The following is a 19178-nucleotide window of genomic DNA, read 5'->3' on the forward strand; positions in this document are numbered from 1 at the left end:
TCGGACTTAGCAATCTTGCACTCAGCCGAAAGATTGTAATTTTTGCAGTATAAGCAAGATATGAGCGAAAGAGAACTGAAGATAGCTATAGTAGAAAGAAGGAATAATTTCTGTGAAGAATAAGAATAAAGCTTAGCAATATAACGAGAACTGATTCTATTCGATATCTCGATTGGGAAAGCAAGATTACGGATGGAAGATTTGCTAGGATACTTACGAAAGATCGTTAGGAACAACAACTGATAGGAGGAAGATGATATTATAACCTATTCAACATGCAAGTTACAGAACAGATTACAAGTGATAGGGACTAGATATTAAGGATTCAACGTTCTAACAAAGCATCGATTATATAATCCAGGGTTAGAATTATTAGCGGATAGATATAATCAATGTTTATCCCGTTGATAAAGGAATCGATAGAGTTGATATCAATCCTATCTATCCGAACTAAAGAACTAAGTATATGAAGATTTATATTTCTTACTATCAGATAGATTTCCTTCAGATAGTTCTTCAGTTGTCAATCTAAGTATTCAGTTTCATACACTGAGTAGCCCCAAAAGCAGTAAACACTTGCATCGCTTATTAGGACTTGTACGGTTCCGTATTCAAGGACTTGATACTTTGATACCGCTCTTGTTAGCATAAACCCCTTCGTGTACTTAGGAATCTTCGGATTGCTGCAGTGCTCATTACATTACAGTATATTAAAATGTAATATATGAAAAATGCAAAGTATTAAAGAAATACTGCAATCTATGGAAATTCCTTACTTTTATATATTATTCTTATTATTAGAATATCTGTAAATATTATTTAATAGCTTTCTTTTTATTCTATTTAGATTTATATTATTCATATTATTCGCTAAAGAATTATTATTAAAAATAGAAGAAGAACTTTGAAACTGAATAAACTTAGCTTATTTCTCGATATGAGATTCTATTATAGCTTTGCTCTTGCTTTTATTCTTGCTGCAAGATACAGATTATAAAGCTATTTATTCAAACTCAGATATTTCCTTCTTAGAAGCAGAAGAAGCAGTACTCTTCTTACTAATCTATACAGATAAAGTTAGCAGTAATCTTCTTAAGCATTGCAACTATAATTAATTATAAGACTTATAGTATTCTATAAATACTATTTCCTTAGCATAAAAGGAATTTATTTAATCTGATTATGCATAATATCTTTATTCTGTATAAGCTTATATTAAGCTTTAATAATATACTTAATATTAGTATTGAAATTAATTTGAGAATTTATTTTAATTATATATTAAGAGCTAAATTAATAAAATAAATGCTGATACTGCAAGAAGAATAATAATTAGTATATATTCAAATCTAGTTAAGAATATCAGAATAGGAATCTTATTTATATACTATATTCTTTAATACAAGAAAAGTTTTTAATATAATTATATCCAGACTCTGTATAATAAATGCAGTTGTTATACTTCTTATTAAAGAAGCTCTTTATTGAAATGCATTCTAGAAAAAGCTAGTTAATATTAATCTGCTATTCCTATATAAGCATACAAGCAGTAGCATACTAATAAAAGCAGTAATTGTAAGAAACTAGATTATACTAATTATAGAACTGAACAAGAAGAGAATTTACTTGCTCAGATTGAAAGAAGATATAAATAAGATACTTGCTAAAGAGCTTTCAACTAGCTTTATATATTATAATAGAATTCAGTTTAATAAAATTCTTATTATTTAGCTTTGCAAAATAAATAGCAAAGCTAAAGCTTAGTAGTGAGTTATTTCAAAATATAATATTACTTTGAATATTTCAAAAAGCATATATTAAGCTAAGATCTCTCTTAATAGTATTGAAATCCGTGATATTAAGAAAGTTAATATAGATATTCTTGAGCTAGTAATAATTGCTGCTTTAAGAAGAAGAAATTGAAGAAGAAAATTAGATTTAAATCTTATTAATCTCTTGAAAAGCAGTATTTATATGCAAAGAGAAAATAGCATTGATAATAATTCGAGATATCTTAAGTATATTACAGAGCTAAGCAAGAGAAGATTAATAGAAGGAGAAGTTGTTGTATAAAGAATAAATTGAAAAGCAAGGTAAATTAAGAAAGAGATTGTTGAATAGATTGCTAAAGATTGATAAGATAGCAATGAGTAATAAATATATTCAACTGAATTATTATGTTTTTTATTTAGTTTATTGCTAAATAGCTTCTATTTAGCTAAGAATAAAGCTATTTGCTTTATAATAAATAGAAAGCAATAAATTATTTAAATAATTGCTAAATAAGATAAATTAGCTATTTCATTTATACTTGCAGCTAGCTATTCTTCTTCCTTCTTTAATCTCTTTATAATTATCTTTCTTAAGCATATATATACTCTTTTTTCTTTCTTATTAATGCTACTTCAGATTTATATACTAATATTAGAGCAAATTATCAACTGCTCTGCTTATATAACATTATTTTTCTCAATAGATTCTCTAGCTAAAGCTATATTCTTTTCTATCTTTCTTTCTTAATTAATATTCTCTTAGTTTCTTAACTTTATATCTTTACAAACTCTCTCTTGCAACTGCTTATCTTTCAACAAAGCTATTCTTCCCTTTTCCCTTTTCTTTTAACTTAGCAGTAATAGCTAAATTCAAATACTCTCTATTCCTATCTATCTAGCATAGCTAAGAGAACTGAATAATTAAAGCTTACTGCTTTCGAACTATCTTTCCCAAAGCGCTATACTCAACTGAAGTAATCAAGAATTATCTGCTCTATTTTAGTCTAAGGAATAAAGAAAATTATCTAATAGCAGAATTCGTTGAGAAGTACTTCTCAGAATTATTCTCTTGCAAGTTATACTTGCTTATAATTTTCAGTACTAATTCTTCTAAATATCTTCTTAATATTTATAATCTGATCAGATTCTTAGATACAGAAATCTCTTAAGATATTAGTTTGTAGTATGCTATAGCTGCTTTTTATTATTATACTTAATATAATTAATAAGATGTATTCTTAATAGAATATCTTTGTATTCTATTAATAGCTTATTCATTTAGCTCTTCTGATATTCTTAATAAGCAGAATCTGCTTAGATATAAGATTAGATAGAAGCGCTTATAAGTTCTTCTCTTAGTTAATATAGTAACTTCAGCTTATACTCTATCTTAGCTTAATATAAAGATTGAAAAAGGATTTTATATTGCTATATATAAATTCAGCAATATTCTACTAGCTTATATAAGCAAGCATTATCTGAATAGTCAGCTTAGAAGTGCTAGAGCTAATTGGAATTAGGATTTTGAGAATATTTCAATTATACTGCTAGATAATAATTCAAATGCAGCTCTGCTTTATATAATCAAACTATTTCGCCTTTGAATCCTGAAATCTATTGATTTCTATTAATCATCTAGTAGCTATTCAAACTGGAAATAAGCTCTTTATCTTAATTATAGAAAGATTGTACAAAATATGAAAGAATGAAGTATAAAGATAGCTATAATAAGCCTGCACTGCTAAGCTTTTTTCTATAAGCTGAAATATAGCAACTATATATAATATTCTAATCAGCTATTAAGAAGAAATGCTTCACTTCAAGAATACAAAGCTATATAAGTAGAAGCTAATAGAATACTAAACATAACTTACAAGCTGAATATTACTTTCTTCATAAAAAGAATTACAAACTTGCTTAAACTATCTATTAAAAGCAATCTTAACAGAATAAGAAGGAATATATCAGCCTTTACTCTGAAGAATTTCAGAGCGAGTAAAGCATCCAGCCTAGTTCCATCAAAATAATAATTCTGAGAGAATACAACTTCAGCTAGCCCAATCTTATATTTATCAAGAGAATATAATATTAGCTCAAAGTTAAGTTAATTCCTATTCAGAACTTCTATTAATTCTTATTCTTCTTCATCTCAAGAAATGCTTATTAATTCAGAACTAATAATCAATCTATTAATACAGCAAATAGCTAAGCCTGAATATACTACTGAAGCTCTATTGCATCAGAAACTGAAAAGCAGCAATATTATGCTTCCCAGTTTTCCCAATAAATCTCAGAAGCTTTATATACTTCTATAGAATAAGCTTCATAGCTTTAATCCTATCAAGCTCTTAGTAGATTTTCCAAACTGAACAGAGTTTGATTATATTATTAAGATAGATATATATAAAGCAAACTGCAAAAGAATCTATTAAGTAAGAATGCAGAATCAGAAGAGAACTGCTGTGTTAGGGTAAAAAGGGCACACAAGTGAGGTGAAGAGGTGTGAGCTGCTCCCAAGCCGCTCTGTTGACGCTTCCATTCAAAGGGACTACTGAACCTATCTCCCTCCTCCTCTTTTTCGCTGCTGGACCTGTTGTTCCCCTTTCCCTTATGTACACAATTGGCCTGGACTAGATGGGATGACAATGGCCTGATGGCCACGCGGCATCGTACGAGAGCGCTGCTTCGGAGCGAAGCCCTCGCAGCAGCCCTGGACCGCCACCAGGGGTTGCAAGGGCCACCTATTTCCTTTGTGCGCATACAAGCCCTGACATGCTGCTGCTGCTGCTATTCAAGCAGAGTTTGAAAGCAAATAGAAATAGAAAAGAGATCAGTATTAGAATCTATTCAGATTATATCTATATTACAAATAAACTAAAAATAAATACTAATACTTCTGCATTAATTTGAATAATAGCTCAAGCAATAGAGAGAGATATAAGAATTGAATTGGAAAGATAGTTTGGTTTGCAGTATTTCCTTTAGCAGTTTGCAATAAATTCTTTATTTCTTTACTTCATCTTCTTCTAATCAGATCTAGCATACTATTAAACTTATTGCAACTTTGGAAGAAAGTTGCTAGGAGAGAACTATTATAGTAGCCAGGATAATAGTTCGTAGGATATGGAATACAGTGGATCAAGAGTCTTTATATATATAAAGAATACTATTTACTTTTCAAATTCTTTAGCTATAGGAAACAATAAAGTATCCTTTCTCTTCTTTTCAATTTTGAATCTTTTGGACAGGTCTAAAACAGGTTTTTCATTCTGTTCTTGCGCCCGTGTAGCCTTAGTTTGCTGTTCTCATCTATACAGGCATGCTTGGGTTGCACGAGCTCTTGCTTATTGCTTCGGCAGCTGTTTGTCCCTTTTTCTTTCGAGGGCGATGGCGCCCTAGTTCTGGATCAATATTTGTTTTTGTAAATATAAGTATTAAGTTTTATATATGCTTTGTTTCTGCTGTATACAGTATATAGGAATCTTTAAGCTTTGATTGTTTATAGTTCTATTATAAACAATTCTTTCCTTTTGAAGCTTAAGCTTATTATGCTACTTTCTAAGCAAGCTTTCTAACTTATTATTATTTATACTAATATCTCTTTCCAACTTCTTATTAATTATATTAATTACAGATTTTATTACTTATATAAATAATACAGTTAATTATCTGATATTGCTACTATTTCATTCTGCTATTGATATAATCTTAAGAGCTATTTGCTAATAGCTTAATATATATATTATTTTACTTTATTTCAAGAACTTTTCTAAATCTAGTACTAGATTCTTCAATAATCTGAATAATTTATTCCTATTCTTATACTAGGAATTATTCATATTTAATCTTTTTCGAAAAATGCAGCTTGCAATTATAGCTAATATATAAGATCTAAGTAGTTTTATAATAATCTTAGTATATATAATCAATTCTGAAATCTTTATGCTGAACTAATTCTATATTATAGATAGAAATATAAATAAAGAATTCTTTAAAGCTGAATTTATATATTATATATTCTGTATTATATATAAGAATATAATAAAATATGCTAGCAAAATTAAATATATTGCAAAATATTATTAAATCTGCTTTACTAAAGCTAATAATTTTTAATAAACTATTAATAAGCTTTAATAAATTATTTGATTGCTTATTAAAGAATATTTCTTTAAATACTTATAAGAATTATTTTATTTATTATTATTTATAGTATTCTAAGAAATATCTTTCTTTATTATTTTCTTTAAAAGCTAATTCTCTTTCAAAGATATAAAGCAATCTGAGTTGCTATTATTCAGAACTATATTATAGATTAATTCCTTTCTTCTTATTACTAATTATTTAATCTTTCTTTATAATACTTTCAGAAATCATTCTAAGCTTTTTTTATTTAAAAGATATATTAAGCAGTTATTATTATAGCAGAATGTTTAGCTGAAACTTTTATAATTAATAGAATTTAATACTTGCTTTAAGAGAATATTTTTGCTTAGCTAATTAAATTGCTATATTTGTATTATATTAAGCTATTATTCTTTAGAAATAAGCTTTTATTATTAAAGCTTCTTAAGCTAGTAATAATCTTATATAATATAGCTTAGTTTATTATAATTATAATAATTTTAATTATATATCTTTCTCATAATTATATCTAATTTCATAGATTTAGTATAAATACTTTCACTCTATACTATATTCTGCTAAAAGCTTTTATTCTAGCTTTAAAATTGGAACTTTTTGCTAATATTAAGCTGCAATTGCTACATAGATTAGCTTTCTTCTTTCTTAAACTTCTTTATTTATTATTCATATAAATAATTATTAATATAGATTGCTTAATTTAAGAATATTACAAAGTTCTCTAGCTAATTCTGCTTAGAAATTTTATTCTTAACTTTATTCTTGAATTTCTTATAATAATATTCTATAAGATTTTTGTTTTTCTATAAAAGTTATACTAAGAATTACTTAAATTTAATTATATAAGCAGAAGCTAACTTAATTTACTTCAGATCTATAAATTGCTAAGCTATAATATATTCTTTATTAGAATTATTAAAGATTTCTCTTAGAGCTTTCTTAAAGCTTGCAAAGAAATTAAATATATTCTTTATATCTTGAATATATACATCGAGATTATTCTGATACTTCAGATAATTATATAAAGAAGATTTATATTAGATAAGAGCATTCTTCTTAAGATAAGTTCTAGCAAGAATAATTTTTTTATGCTTAGTTATAAATTAGATTGCATAATACAGAAAGTATGTTCTATAGTAAATAAGAAACTTATAAAGCATCTTCTGAATACTGTTATATATAGCTAGCTTATTCATTTTGTACGCTTTCCTAGCGTTACTAGTGATTATAGAGATAAGCTGTATCTGCTGAGCTTATTAGGCTTGCTACTCTAGCTAAGCTTGCTGATTAGCAATAATAGTGCTCTGAGCCTGCTGCTGATTGCGCAGTTCCTGAATACGTTGAATGAGCTGATATACCTGATTAACCAGTTCTTCCTGAGTAGGAGCGCATAAGAATAAAAAGAATTCTTAAGGAGCTATCATATTTCATATTATTCAAGGGAATAATACTAAACTATTCCTGAACAAGAGTTATTAAAATATAATAAGCGTACTGCAATATCCGAAGATCTGTAGTATATAAAAGATTTATACTAATAAGAGCAGTATCAAAAATAGAATCTACTGAATACGGAATTATAATTGGATAATCCGTGCAAGTGCTATTTATTTGCTTTTAGAGCTATTCAAGTATGTAACAAATGAATACTTAGATTAATAACTGAAGAGCTATATTTTGGTAGTCTATCTAGTAGTAATGAATATATTCTTATATATTCAGCTCTTCATCGTGGATTGATAGAGTTGATTATTAACTTCTTCGACTGGTTAATAGAGTTAATTGTTAACTTCTTCGACTGTGTAACTATTATAATCCTAATCCTGGTTACATAATCCTGAGCTGTATTCTTTCGTGAGTTAATGCTGAACTCCTAGCGCCGAAGGATTCACTCTGAGTGTTCTTGGTGCTGTGCTGTTTCCTTGTTATAACCTGCATGTTGGGTGAGTTATAACATCAGCATATAAAGAACTTGCTAAAAAACTTATGAAAGATTATTAGGAATAATAACTAATAGAAGGGAGATAATATTATAATCTATCTAGCATACAGATCTCAAAACAGGCTCTGCTAGCAAGAAAGACAGAGAATACAGCTTAAAAGCATAAATGCATCTAAGGGAAAAGTTAGATAATCAAGAGTTAGAACTAAGCAGGAATGGATTATCAGAATCACCAGGAGTACAGCTCACCAAGCTTACTGAATCACTGCAGTAATCCATGAGATACTGCAAAAACAGTAATCCATATTAAAGAGCTGAATATATAAGAATATATTCTTTATTACTAGATAAACTACTAGAATATAGCTTTTTAGTTATTAATCTAAGTATTCATTTATTATACATCTGAATAGCTTCAAAAGCAAATGAATAGCACTTATATAGATTATTTAGTTATAATTCCGTATTCAGTAAATTCTACTTTGATATCGCTCTTATTAGTATAAATTCTTTATATATTTTAAATCTTCGAATATTGCAGTGCGCTTATTATACTTAAGCATTTTCAATATTTTTCTATAATTTCTATAAATTCTTGCTTGCTAGATAATCTTTTTATTTAATAAAATATTCTTGCATATTATTTATACTTTTATATTTAAGAATCTTTTTAATCTTATATTCTAGTTTATTATTTTCTATTTTTACTATATTATTTATTAATATTTCTTATACTATTAGCTTTAGCAATAAGATATGAAAAACTGAATATATTCTTATTCTATAAGATAATACTAATTTGTAATTAATTAGAAAAATTTATTATAAAATTTTGAATAATTCTAATTTCTTATAATCAAGTTTGTTATTAAGCTTAGTTATTTTAATATTTTTCTGAAGTAAATAGATCTTATTTTCTTTCTATAGAATTAGTTTCTTAATTCTCTTAGAGTTTATATATTATATTATTTATTTCTGAATAAATTGTAATTCTAACTAAAATTCTTTCTAAACTTTCTTAATTTTCTTAATTCTCTTATCTGCAGCTTCAGCATCTATTTCTAGCAATACTTTGTAATAAGTTATTAGATTATATTTATAAAGCATTATAATAAGCGCACTACAATATTCGAAGATCTGTAGTATATAAAAGATTTATACTAATAAGAGCAGTATTAAAATAGAATTTACTGAATACAGAACTGTAACTGAATAATTTGTATAAGTGCTATTTATTCGTTTTTGAAGCTATTCAAGTATATAATAAATGAATACTTAGATTAACAACTAAAGAGCTATATTCTAGTAATTTATCTAATAATAATAAATATATTCTTATATATTCAGCTCTTTATTATAGAATAGCTTAACTATATTCTAATTTCTTATAATTATTTCTTGAATATATTAATTATATTTATAATCAATATAATTGCGCTAGTAATTCTAATTCTAAGTTGCATAGCTCTATTTTTCATTCTATAAGCAAGTACTACAATTCCTGCTCTAAGAGATTCATTCTGAATAGCTCTAGTATTATATTATTTCCTTATTATAATCTATATACTAGATAAATTATAATATTATCTTTCTCTTATAAATTATTATTTCTAATAATCTTTTATAAGTTTTCTTAACTTTTCTTTGTATTATGCATTATACTTTTCTAATTTATTATATTAAGCAGAATTAACAAATCTTATATTTGCAAATCTTCTTATATTCTAAAAAATATCTAAGATTAGAATCTTTTAATCTTCTATTTTTTAAAGAGTTTTATTAAAATATCTATTTATTCTTATTATAAGAAGTATAATCTTGAATTCTGCAAGATATTTTCTAAAAACTCTTTTTATTATATTAAATATATTTATTTGAATTGCTTTAAGTATAATATTATAAATTCTTTTTCTGAAAAGCTTTACAATATTATTATTTAATATTAAAAATTGGAGAATAAGATTAAGAAAAAGAAGATTAAGCTTCTTTATTTGTATTAATAGAAATAAATATAGTTTAAGAAAATAAAATATATTCTGTATTATAATATTACTTATATAGAAGAGTTGGATTATATAGAAGCTAAGAAAGCTGAAGCTAAGCAAGCTTATATTGCTGCTAAGATATAGTTTATAATAGCTAAGAGATTTGCTATTACTAGTATAGATTTCTTTTTAAAGAGATTTAATTAGAATTCTATAAATATAAGAAATAATATAATAAACTAATCTAGCTTTCTAGAAAATAAAGCTTCTAAAGCTTCTAAGTTTTAGTTTGGAATAAAGCGATTATTTTAAATGCTAGTTTTCTTCTTTTAATATTTAGCTATTTTTTCTTAAGTATTTTTAATATTTTTCTATAATTCTTATAAATTCTTGCTTATTAGATAATCTTTCTATTTAATAAAATATTCTTATATATTATTTATACTTCTATATTTAAGAATCTTTTTAATCTTATATTCTAATTTATTATTTTCTATTTCTATTATATTATTTATTAATATTTTCTATATTACTAGCTCTAGTAATAAGATATAGAAAACTGAATATATTCTTATTCTATAAGATAATACTAATTTATAATTAATTAGAGAAATTTATTATAAGATTTTAAATAATTCTAACTTCTTATAATTAAATTTATTATTAAGCTTAATTATTTTAATATTTTTCTGAAATAAATAAGCTTTATCTCTTTTCTATAGAATTAGTTTCTTAATTCTTTTGGAATTTGTATATTATATTATTTATTTCTAAATGAATTATAATTCTAATTAAAATTTCTTCTGAATTTTCTTAATTTTCTTAATTCTTTTATTTGCAGCTTCTATATCTGCTTCTAGCAATGCTTTATAATAAGCTATTAGATTATATCTATAGAATGCAAAAAATAGCAATTTCTTTATTATGCTTATATCTGTACTATTATAAGCAAATTATATAAAAGATAATAAATTAATTTAATTATTCTATTTCTAATTAATATAATATTAAAAATATTATTTAATAAGTTAGTTTATTCTTTTTATTTATTTATCTATTTATAGATAAAATATTATAGATATTCTATAATATATTCTAAGCTGTTTTATAAGTAAAATTCAAAATTTCGAATTAAACTTTCTATCTCTATTAGAAATCATTTTTTCTAGCATGCTATAGTTAGCAATAATTATTCTGAGAAATGTATATACAAGTTCTTCTGCTATATTGCTTTTCTTATAAGAGAGAAAATAAGCATACTTGCTAAATCTGCAAACTACTACTAGAATATTATTATATTGTATTTTAATTAAAGATTCTTATAAGAAAAATAGCTTAATAATAAAATTTAGATTAATAAATTGCTAAATAATTATAAATACTAGTAAGAAATGCAATAGTTTATAAAGCTTATATTTCTTTGTGTTATAACCCATCCAACATGCAGGTCACAGAACAGGTTACGAGTAACAGGAACCAGGTGTTAAGGATTCAACGTTCTGACAAAGTATCGATTATATAACTCAGGGATAGGGTTATTAGCAGATAGATACAGTCAACATCTATCCCGTTGATGAGGGAATCGATAGAGTTAGCATCAATCCTATTTATCCGGACTGAAGAACCAAGTATATAAAGGTTTATATTCCTTACTGTTAGATAGATTTCCTTTAGATAGTTCTTCAGTTGTTAATCTAAGTATTCAGTTTGATATACTGAGTAGCTCTAAAAGCAGTAAATACTTGCATTGCTTATTAGGATTTGTACAGTTCTGTATTTAAGAACTTAATACTTTAATACTGCTCTTATTAGCATAAACTCTTCGTATACTTAGGAATCTTCGGATTGCTGCAGTGCTCATTACATTTTGATAATTCTTGTTCAAAAACGGTTCAGTATTACCCTTTTAAGCAATACGGAATACGATAGCTTCTTCAGGAATCTCTTCGTTCTTGCACGCTCTTACTCAGGAAGAACTAGTTAACTAGGTATACTAGCTTACTTAGCATATTCAGGATCTGTGCGAACAATAGCAGACTCAGAGCGCTATCATTGCTAATTAGCAGGCTTAGCTAGCTTAACAGATTCAGCAGGCGCAGTTCATCTCTGCAATTATCAGTAATACTGAAAAGGTATATAAGATGAACAAGCTTACTATATATAATAGCAATCAGAAGATGCTATATGAGTTTCTTACTTACTGCAGAGCATACTTTTTGTATTATATAATCTAGTTTACTATAGAATCTGAGAAGATTATTCTTATAGAAACTCGCTTTAAGAAGAATGCTCTTATTTAATATAAGCCTTTTCTATGCAACTACTTAGAGTACTAGAATAATTCCAATATGCATATTCAGAGTACTAAGAATATGTTTAATTCTTTTGAAAGCTTTGAGAAAGCTCTTAAGAAAACCTTTGATAATTCCAACGAAGAATACACTATAGCTCAGCAGCTTATAAATCTCAAGCAGATCAAATCAGCTTCTGCTTATATAATTAGATTCAAGCAACTTTCAGCAAAACTTCTGTAAGAAGATAAGAATCTTATAGAATATTATTATAAGAGATTCAAGAATGATGTTAAAGATAAAATCTCTAAGTAGAATTAGCTAGAGAACTTTGCAATATTCTTCAATCAAGCTATCTGCATTAATAACTGTTTGTATGAATAATGAATAGAGAAGTTCAAGAAGAAAGAAAGCTAGATTTAAAGATTTTCAGCTAATATAAGCAAGAAACTCCAAAATAAGAATAGCGAATAGTATAGCAATACAGCTTAAAGCAGTACTATATATACTGATTTCATAGAGCTCAATACTGCTAGCAAGCAGTATAGCAAGAGGAATAGCATTACTTGCTATAATTATAATAAACAAGAATATATTGCATATAATTGCTATCAATTCTGAAAGAATAAATAGCAATTAGTTCAGGAAGAATGCTAGATGAATATTGCTTGATAATAGGAATTTAATCAACTGAGCAAAAATACTCTCTTGAAGCAAGTATTGAACTCTATTGATTACAGAAATCTCAGCTGAATATTCTGCTATAATAATAACTGCTTAATATATCTCTTGAGTAAGAAAGGTTCAGAATAGTTCTCTTAGAAGCTTCAGCGCTGCAGGCAGATAGCAATAGCAGGGCGAGAGTATATGCTTAGTATAACTATGAGCAGCAATGATTCGAACTGCTCTGATGTTACTGAATGAAGCATTTAAGCGCTGGAGGAAGAGCTTAATAATAATGCTCTTCGCTATTTCCTATTATCTATACCAGATACTATAATCAGAGAAATGAACAAAGAATAATACTCTCTTAGTTATTAGTATAAGTATCTAAACAATACTGAAAATGCTTTTCAGGCAACAGAAAGATTAAGCTAGAACGAATAATCTAACAATTTACTGAAATCTCTTGTAAATAATAAACTCAAGAAACTTACAAAAAGGTTTCCCTTTGATATTGAGTGGAATAAGGAAATAATATGAGTTGAATATCTCGTCTATAGAATAGAACTAGAGAAGCTTTTCACTTGCATCTCCTTGTAGAATATTGAAGCATAAGAAGATAAGAACTCTTGAATCAACTCACTTTACAACCTATATTACGAATTAGCTTGAATCTCCTGCACTTATTACAGCTGCAGAATGCATTTCTCAAACAAGATACAATACGAATAGTTCCTCATTAGAGAATCAGAACAAATCCTTCAGACTATTGAAGAACAGGAACTCTGCTTCAGAGAGATTTTCAATAAGCAATACTATAATACATACATCAAGCTACTAGATAATTGCTCTATGCAATGCATAGATAAAAAGATAGAATAATAGCAATGCAAAACAACATTCTGCACAATTCACATTAATAATAAGATTTGCAACTAGCATTAATAGAAGAAAGATCAGGAATAATGATAATACAGGCAAAAGCAAGCTAAGAAGCTTGCTTGAGAAGCAGCGAAGCAAGCTTAGAAGAACAAACAGTTCTTGATAAATCCAAAAGAATAGGATTATCTGTAAAGGAACTGTAGATGATTAGACTGGAATAGTTCTTATATAGAGCTTTCAAGATGAATTATACTTATATTAAGTTTGATATATACATTTAAGAATATAAATATAGCGTACTATTGAATAGTAGCGCTTAGAGAAACTTTATATCTCTATACATTATTAATTAGATATAACTATAATGGAAATGAAAGAAGCATTCTTATATCTTCAGTACTGTAAAAGAACAATCTGTTGCATACAATCAAGGAGTAATCAATAAGAAAACTGATTATCTATCTGTTTTAATTCAGAGATATGCAATTCAGATTTCTTTTAATATTACAAATATAGTATAGCATAAGCTGATTATAGAACTTTCATAGCTCAAGAAGTATAATTCTTGAATCGATTGGATTACTAGCTAGCTCTTATAAGAACAAGCTATATCTAGAGAAATAGTTATAATTAATAGCGCAGGATTGAAGCTAGTAATTAAAGAATACTTAGAAAAAGAAGCTTTATACAACTTCCTACATATTTTTAAATCAGTAGAGCTAGCAGTTCAAGGAGAAAGATCTAGTAACAAGCGAACTCAAACAGTGCTAGAGCGCTAACAGGTTAGCAGAATAACGGAAGCGAGGCTTTCAGCAAGTCGGTTCGCTCCGGAGCGATAAGGAAAAGCTTCAGAATATAGATTGTGGAATTATACAGAAAAAACCTCGAAACCAGGCTCTTGAGCGCTCAGTTCAGCTCGGAGCGAATGCTTAAAGCTCTCAAAAACATTATCAAAAACAACGAATGAAAAGAAGCATGCTTAACAGTATCTATTATTCTTCTAGATAGCAGAAACAGTATAAGAATCAGAATTAATACTTGTAAACATACTACGAGAATATCATAAGTTCAAGAAACTATTTCAGGAAGAATTGAATACAGGATTGCTAGAATATAGCTTATATAATCACGAAATCCTGCTATAAAAAGGGAAACAGCTCAAATTCTTTCTTATTTACAAACTAGATAAAGTATAGCTAGAGGCACTTAGAGAGTATCTTAACGAAAACCTTAAGAAAGGATATATATAATCATTGCAATTATCAGCAGAATACCTTATTCTGTTTATACCTAAGAAAAACAGCAAGCTCAAGCTATATATTGATTATAAGCAACTCAACAACATTACGATTAAGAACTAATACTCATTGCTACTTATCAAGGAATTACAAGATAGATTGCAAGGAGTATAATGGTTTACAGCTCTAAACCTAAAAGGAGCTTATAATCTAATCAGAATAAAGAAAGAAGAAGAATGGAAAACTGCTTTCAGAATATGCTACGAATATTACAAATATTTGATTATGCTCTTTAGCTTAACGAATGCCTCAGCTTTATTCCAAGAAATAATCAATCATATTCTATGCAAGCATCTAGATTAGTTCATCATTGCCTATCTTAATAATATTCTTATTTACTTTCGAATATTGAAAGAATACAAGAAATACATGGAAATAGTATTGCAAATGCTCCAAGATGCAAAACTTCTTGTAGAACCTGCAAAAAGCCACTTTTACATACAAAAAGTCGATTACCTCGGATTCATAATTAAGCTGAAATGCATTAAGCTATAGAAGAATAAGGTAAAAGCTATTAGAAACTAGCCAATCCTCAGGAATATTAGGGATATTAGATCTTTTCTTGAATATATCAACTTCTACAAGCAGTTCATTAAGAACTACAGCTGAATTATATATTTTCTTACAAATCTTACCAAAAAGAATTAATCCTTTAAATAAACTTCCAAAGCATAAGAAGCTTTTAATAAGATTATTAAGCATATCATCTCAGAGCTAGTTCTATATAAAGCAGACTTTTACAAATCCTTTGAAATTAAGATCAATGCATCAGGATATACACTCGAAGAATAACTTGATTAGCAAGATAATTAAAAACATTTGAGAATTATAAGCAACTTCTCGAAAAAGTTGAATAGCTCAGAAATCAACTACAGAATCCCTGATTAGAAACTCATAGCAATAGTGAAAGCTTTTGAGAAATAACAATACTATCTTATCAGCATACAATATTCAATTATAGTTCACTCGGATTATAAGAATCTAACTATATTCATAACAACTAAAGTTTTGAATAAGTAATAAGTTAGATGGGCAGAATTTCTCTTACAATTCGATTTCAAGATTGTACACTACAAAGGCTCAGAAAACGGATAAGCAGACGCTCTCAGCAGAAGATCAGACTATTAAGATATAGATTCCTCGGATATACAGAACATCTTCGCTCAGAATAAATCAGAAAACCTTGTTAATGCATACAGAGAACTAAATGCTATCTTCAGGATTGGATCCTTGAAGAAGGATTCAGAATCGATGATTCCAGATGAATAAGATAACTATATTAAGAATATATATAATATGCTTGTATACGGATATTAGAGAGTTAGAGCAATCTACAAATACATTAAAAGATACTAGAACTCATTAGATCTTAGAAAAAGAATTAAAAGCATTCTATAATAATGCAATAGCTGCAAAAAGAATAAAGCAGAAAGATATAAGCCTTATGAACTACTGCATTTCTTACTAATACTTATAACTATTTAGCAATTCATCAGTCTAAACTTTATTATTAAGCTATTTCTCTTACAAGAACTCTTAACTAAGATGTAATATAATAGCATTCTAATAGTAATTTGCAAATTAAGCAAGTATGCTTATTTTCTTTTTTACAAGAAAAGTAATATAGCAGAGAAACTCATATATATATTTCTTAGAATGATTATTGCTAATCACAGTATGCTAAAGAAAGTAATCTCTAATAGAGATAGAAAGTTCAACTTAAAGTTTTGAATTTTGCTTATAAAATAGCTTGAAATATACTATAGAATATTTATAGCATTTCACTTGCAAACAAATAAATAAATAGAAAAAATAAATCAGATTATTAAACAATATCTTCAATACTATATTAATCAGGAATAGAATAACTGAATTAATCTATTATCTCTTGCATAGTTCGCTTATAATAGCGCAAATACAAGTATAATAAAGAAATTACTATTCTTCATATTCTATAGATACAATCCAACAGCTTATTACAAAGCATTGCAAGAAGCAGATGCAGAAGCTGCGAATAAAAGAATTAAGAAGATTAAGAAAATTCAGAAGAAACTCCGATCAGAATTACAATTTATTCAAGAACGAATAATGCAGTATGCAAACTTCAAAAGAATTGAGAAACTAATTCTACAGAAGGGAAATAAGATCTATCTATTTTGAAAAAACATCAAAACAACTAAATCCAGCAACAAGCTTAATCATAAGAAGTTAGAACTATTCAAAATCTTGCAACAAATCTCTCCAGTTAACTACAAGTTAGTATTATCTTATAGGATAAGAATATACTCAGTTTTTTACATTTTATTACTAGAATCAGCAGTATAGAAAATATTAATAGATAATATAGCAGAAGTGGAAAATAATGAATCAGAGTATAAAGTAGAAAAGATTCTCAAGCATAGAAGTATAAATAATATAAGAAAATATCTCATTAAGTAAAAAGATTACTCAGCAAGTGAAAATTCATGGGAATTACAGAAGAATGTTAAGAATGCTCAGAAAAGAATAGCTAAGTATTGGAAAAGGAAGGAAACTAGTACCTAAGACAATCACTCCGCCCCGAACCAAGACTCAGAAGCCTCGAGAACCTTACTTTCCAGAAAGCTCAACCAATCTACCACAGAATTCCCCAGATCTACAGAATTCCAGTCAAAACCCTCAAAAGAAGAATCTCCAGCAATTACAGCAGATTCCTCTGCAACTACAGAACGAATCCCAGCAGCAATGCAAGCTCGCTTCTCCGCCTCTACCCTTTCCAGCTCCTCCACATTATCAATACCCTAATGAACAGCGCGCATCATCTTTTCATACTACATCCTTTTCTGCTTATACAGCCTAAGAAGTTTAGCATTCAGCTTAGCAGCCTCCTCTTCAATCGCTTCCATCTCCATCTCCAGACAATAATATTAAGCAGTTATACAATTCAATTATACAAGCATCAGGCTATGAACATTGCAATTCAACAAACTCAGACACATGCAGATCTGATAACAGGAAGATTCGGACTTAGCAATCTTGCACTCAGCCAAAAGATTGTAATCTTCGCAGTATAAGCAAGGCATGAGTAAAAGAAAACCGAAGATAGCTACAGCAGAAAGAAGGAACAATTTCTGCAAAGAACGAGAATAAGGCTTAGCAATACAACGAGAATTAACTCTATTCAACATCTCGATTAGAAAGGCAAGATTACAGACGGAAGATTTACCAGAATACTTACGAAAGATCGTTGGGAATAACGACTGATAGGAGAGAGATGATATTATAACTCATTCAACATGCAGATCACAGAACAGATTACGAGTAATAGAGACCAGATATCAAGAATTCAATATCCTAATAAAGTATCAATTATATAACTTAGAGATAGAATTATTAGCGGATAGATACAGTTAATATCTATTCTGTTGATAAGGGAATCAATGGAATCAGCATCGATCCTATCTATCCGAACTGAAAAACCAAGTATATAAAGATTTACATTTCCTACTATTAGATAGATTTCCTTCAGATAGTTCTTCAGTTATCAATCTAAGTATTCAGTTTGATACACTAAGTAGCCCTAAAGACAGTGAATACTTGCATTGCTTATTAGGACTTGTACGGTTCCGTATTCAAGAACTTGACACTTTGATACCGCTCTTGTTAGCATAAACTCTTCATGTACTTAGGAATCTTCGGATTGCTGCAGTGCTCATTACACTTTGCTTTATTCTTCTTGCAGCTATTATATTATTATAAAATATTTTCAATTCTTTTTCTAAGATTTAATAAGCTTTAATATTTTTTAATATATTTATAAATTTGTAATGAGCACTGCAGCAATCCGAAGATTCCAAAGTATACAAAGAGTTTATGCTAACAAGAGCAGTGCTAAGTACAAGCCTTGAATACGGAAACACAACTGAGTAACTATGCAAGTATTCACTGCCTTTGAAGCTATCAGAGTAAGAGAGTAATCTGATACTTAGATTAACAACTAAAGAGCTATATACTTAATCTATCTAATGGTAATAAGCATGTAGTTATATATCTAGCTCTTTAGTTCTAACTATTCTAACTATATTCCGATTTCTTATAATTATTTTCTAAATATATTAATTATATTCATAGTTAATATAATTGCGCTAATAATTCTAATTCGGATTATGTAATCCTGTTTAATATTCAATGTTGGATTGTAACATCTATTCCCTTTATTAGTA

The 19178-nt window shown here is 27.6% G+C and overlaps 1 protein-coding gene across 1 annotated transcript; it reads left to right on the plus strand.

The window, feature by feature from the left end:
- Positions 1–12190: 12190 nt before the first annotated feature.
- Positions 12191–12376, plus strand: M406DRAFT_248074 (uncharacterized protein; the record flags this gene model as incomplete). The annotated part of the gene is made up of 1 exon (XM_040916504.1): positions 12191–12376. The coding sequence occupies one exon, from the start codon at positions 12191–12193 to the stop codon at positions 12374–12376; it is 186 nt and encodes a 61-aa protein (XP_040781570.1).
- Between the last annotated feature and the right edge of the window lie 6802 nt (positions 12377–19178).

This window comes from Cryphonectria parasitica (assembly GCF_011745365.1).
Source record: "Cryphonectria parasitica EP155 unplaced genomic scaffold M406scaffold_1, whole genome shotgun sequence".
NCBI classification, from domain to species: Eukaryota; Fungi; Ascomycota; class Sordariomycetes; order Diaporthales; family Cryphonectriaceae; genus Cryphonectria; species Cryphonectria parasitica.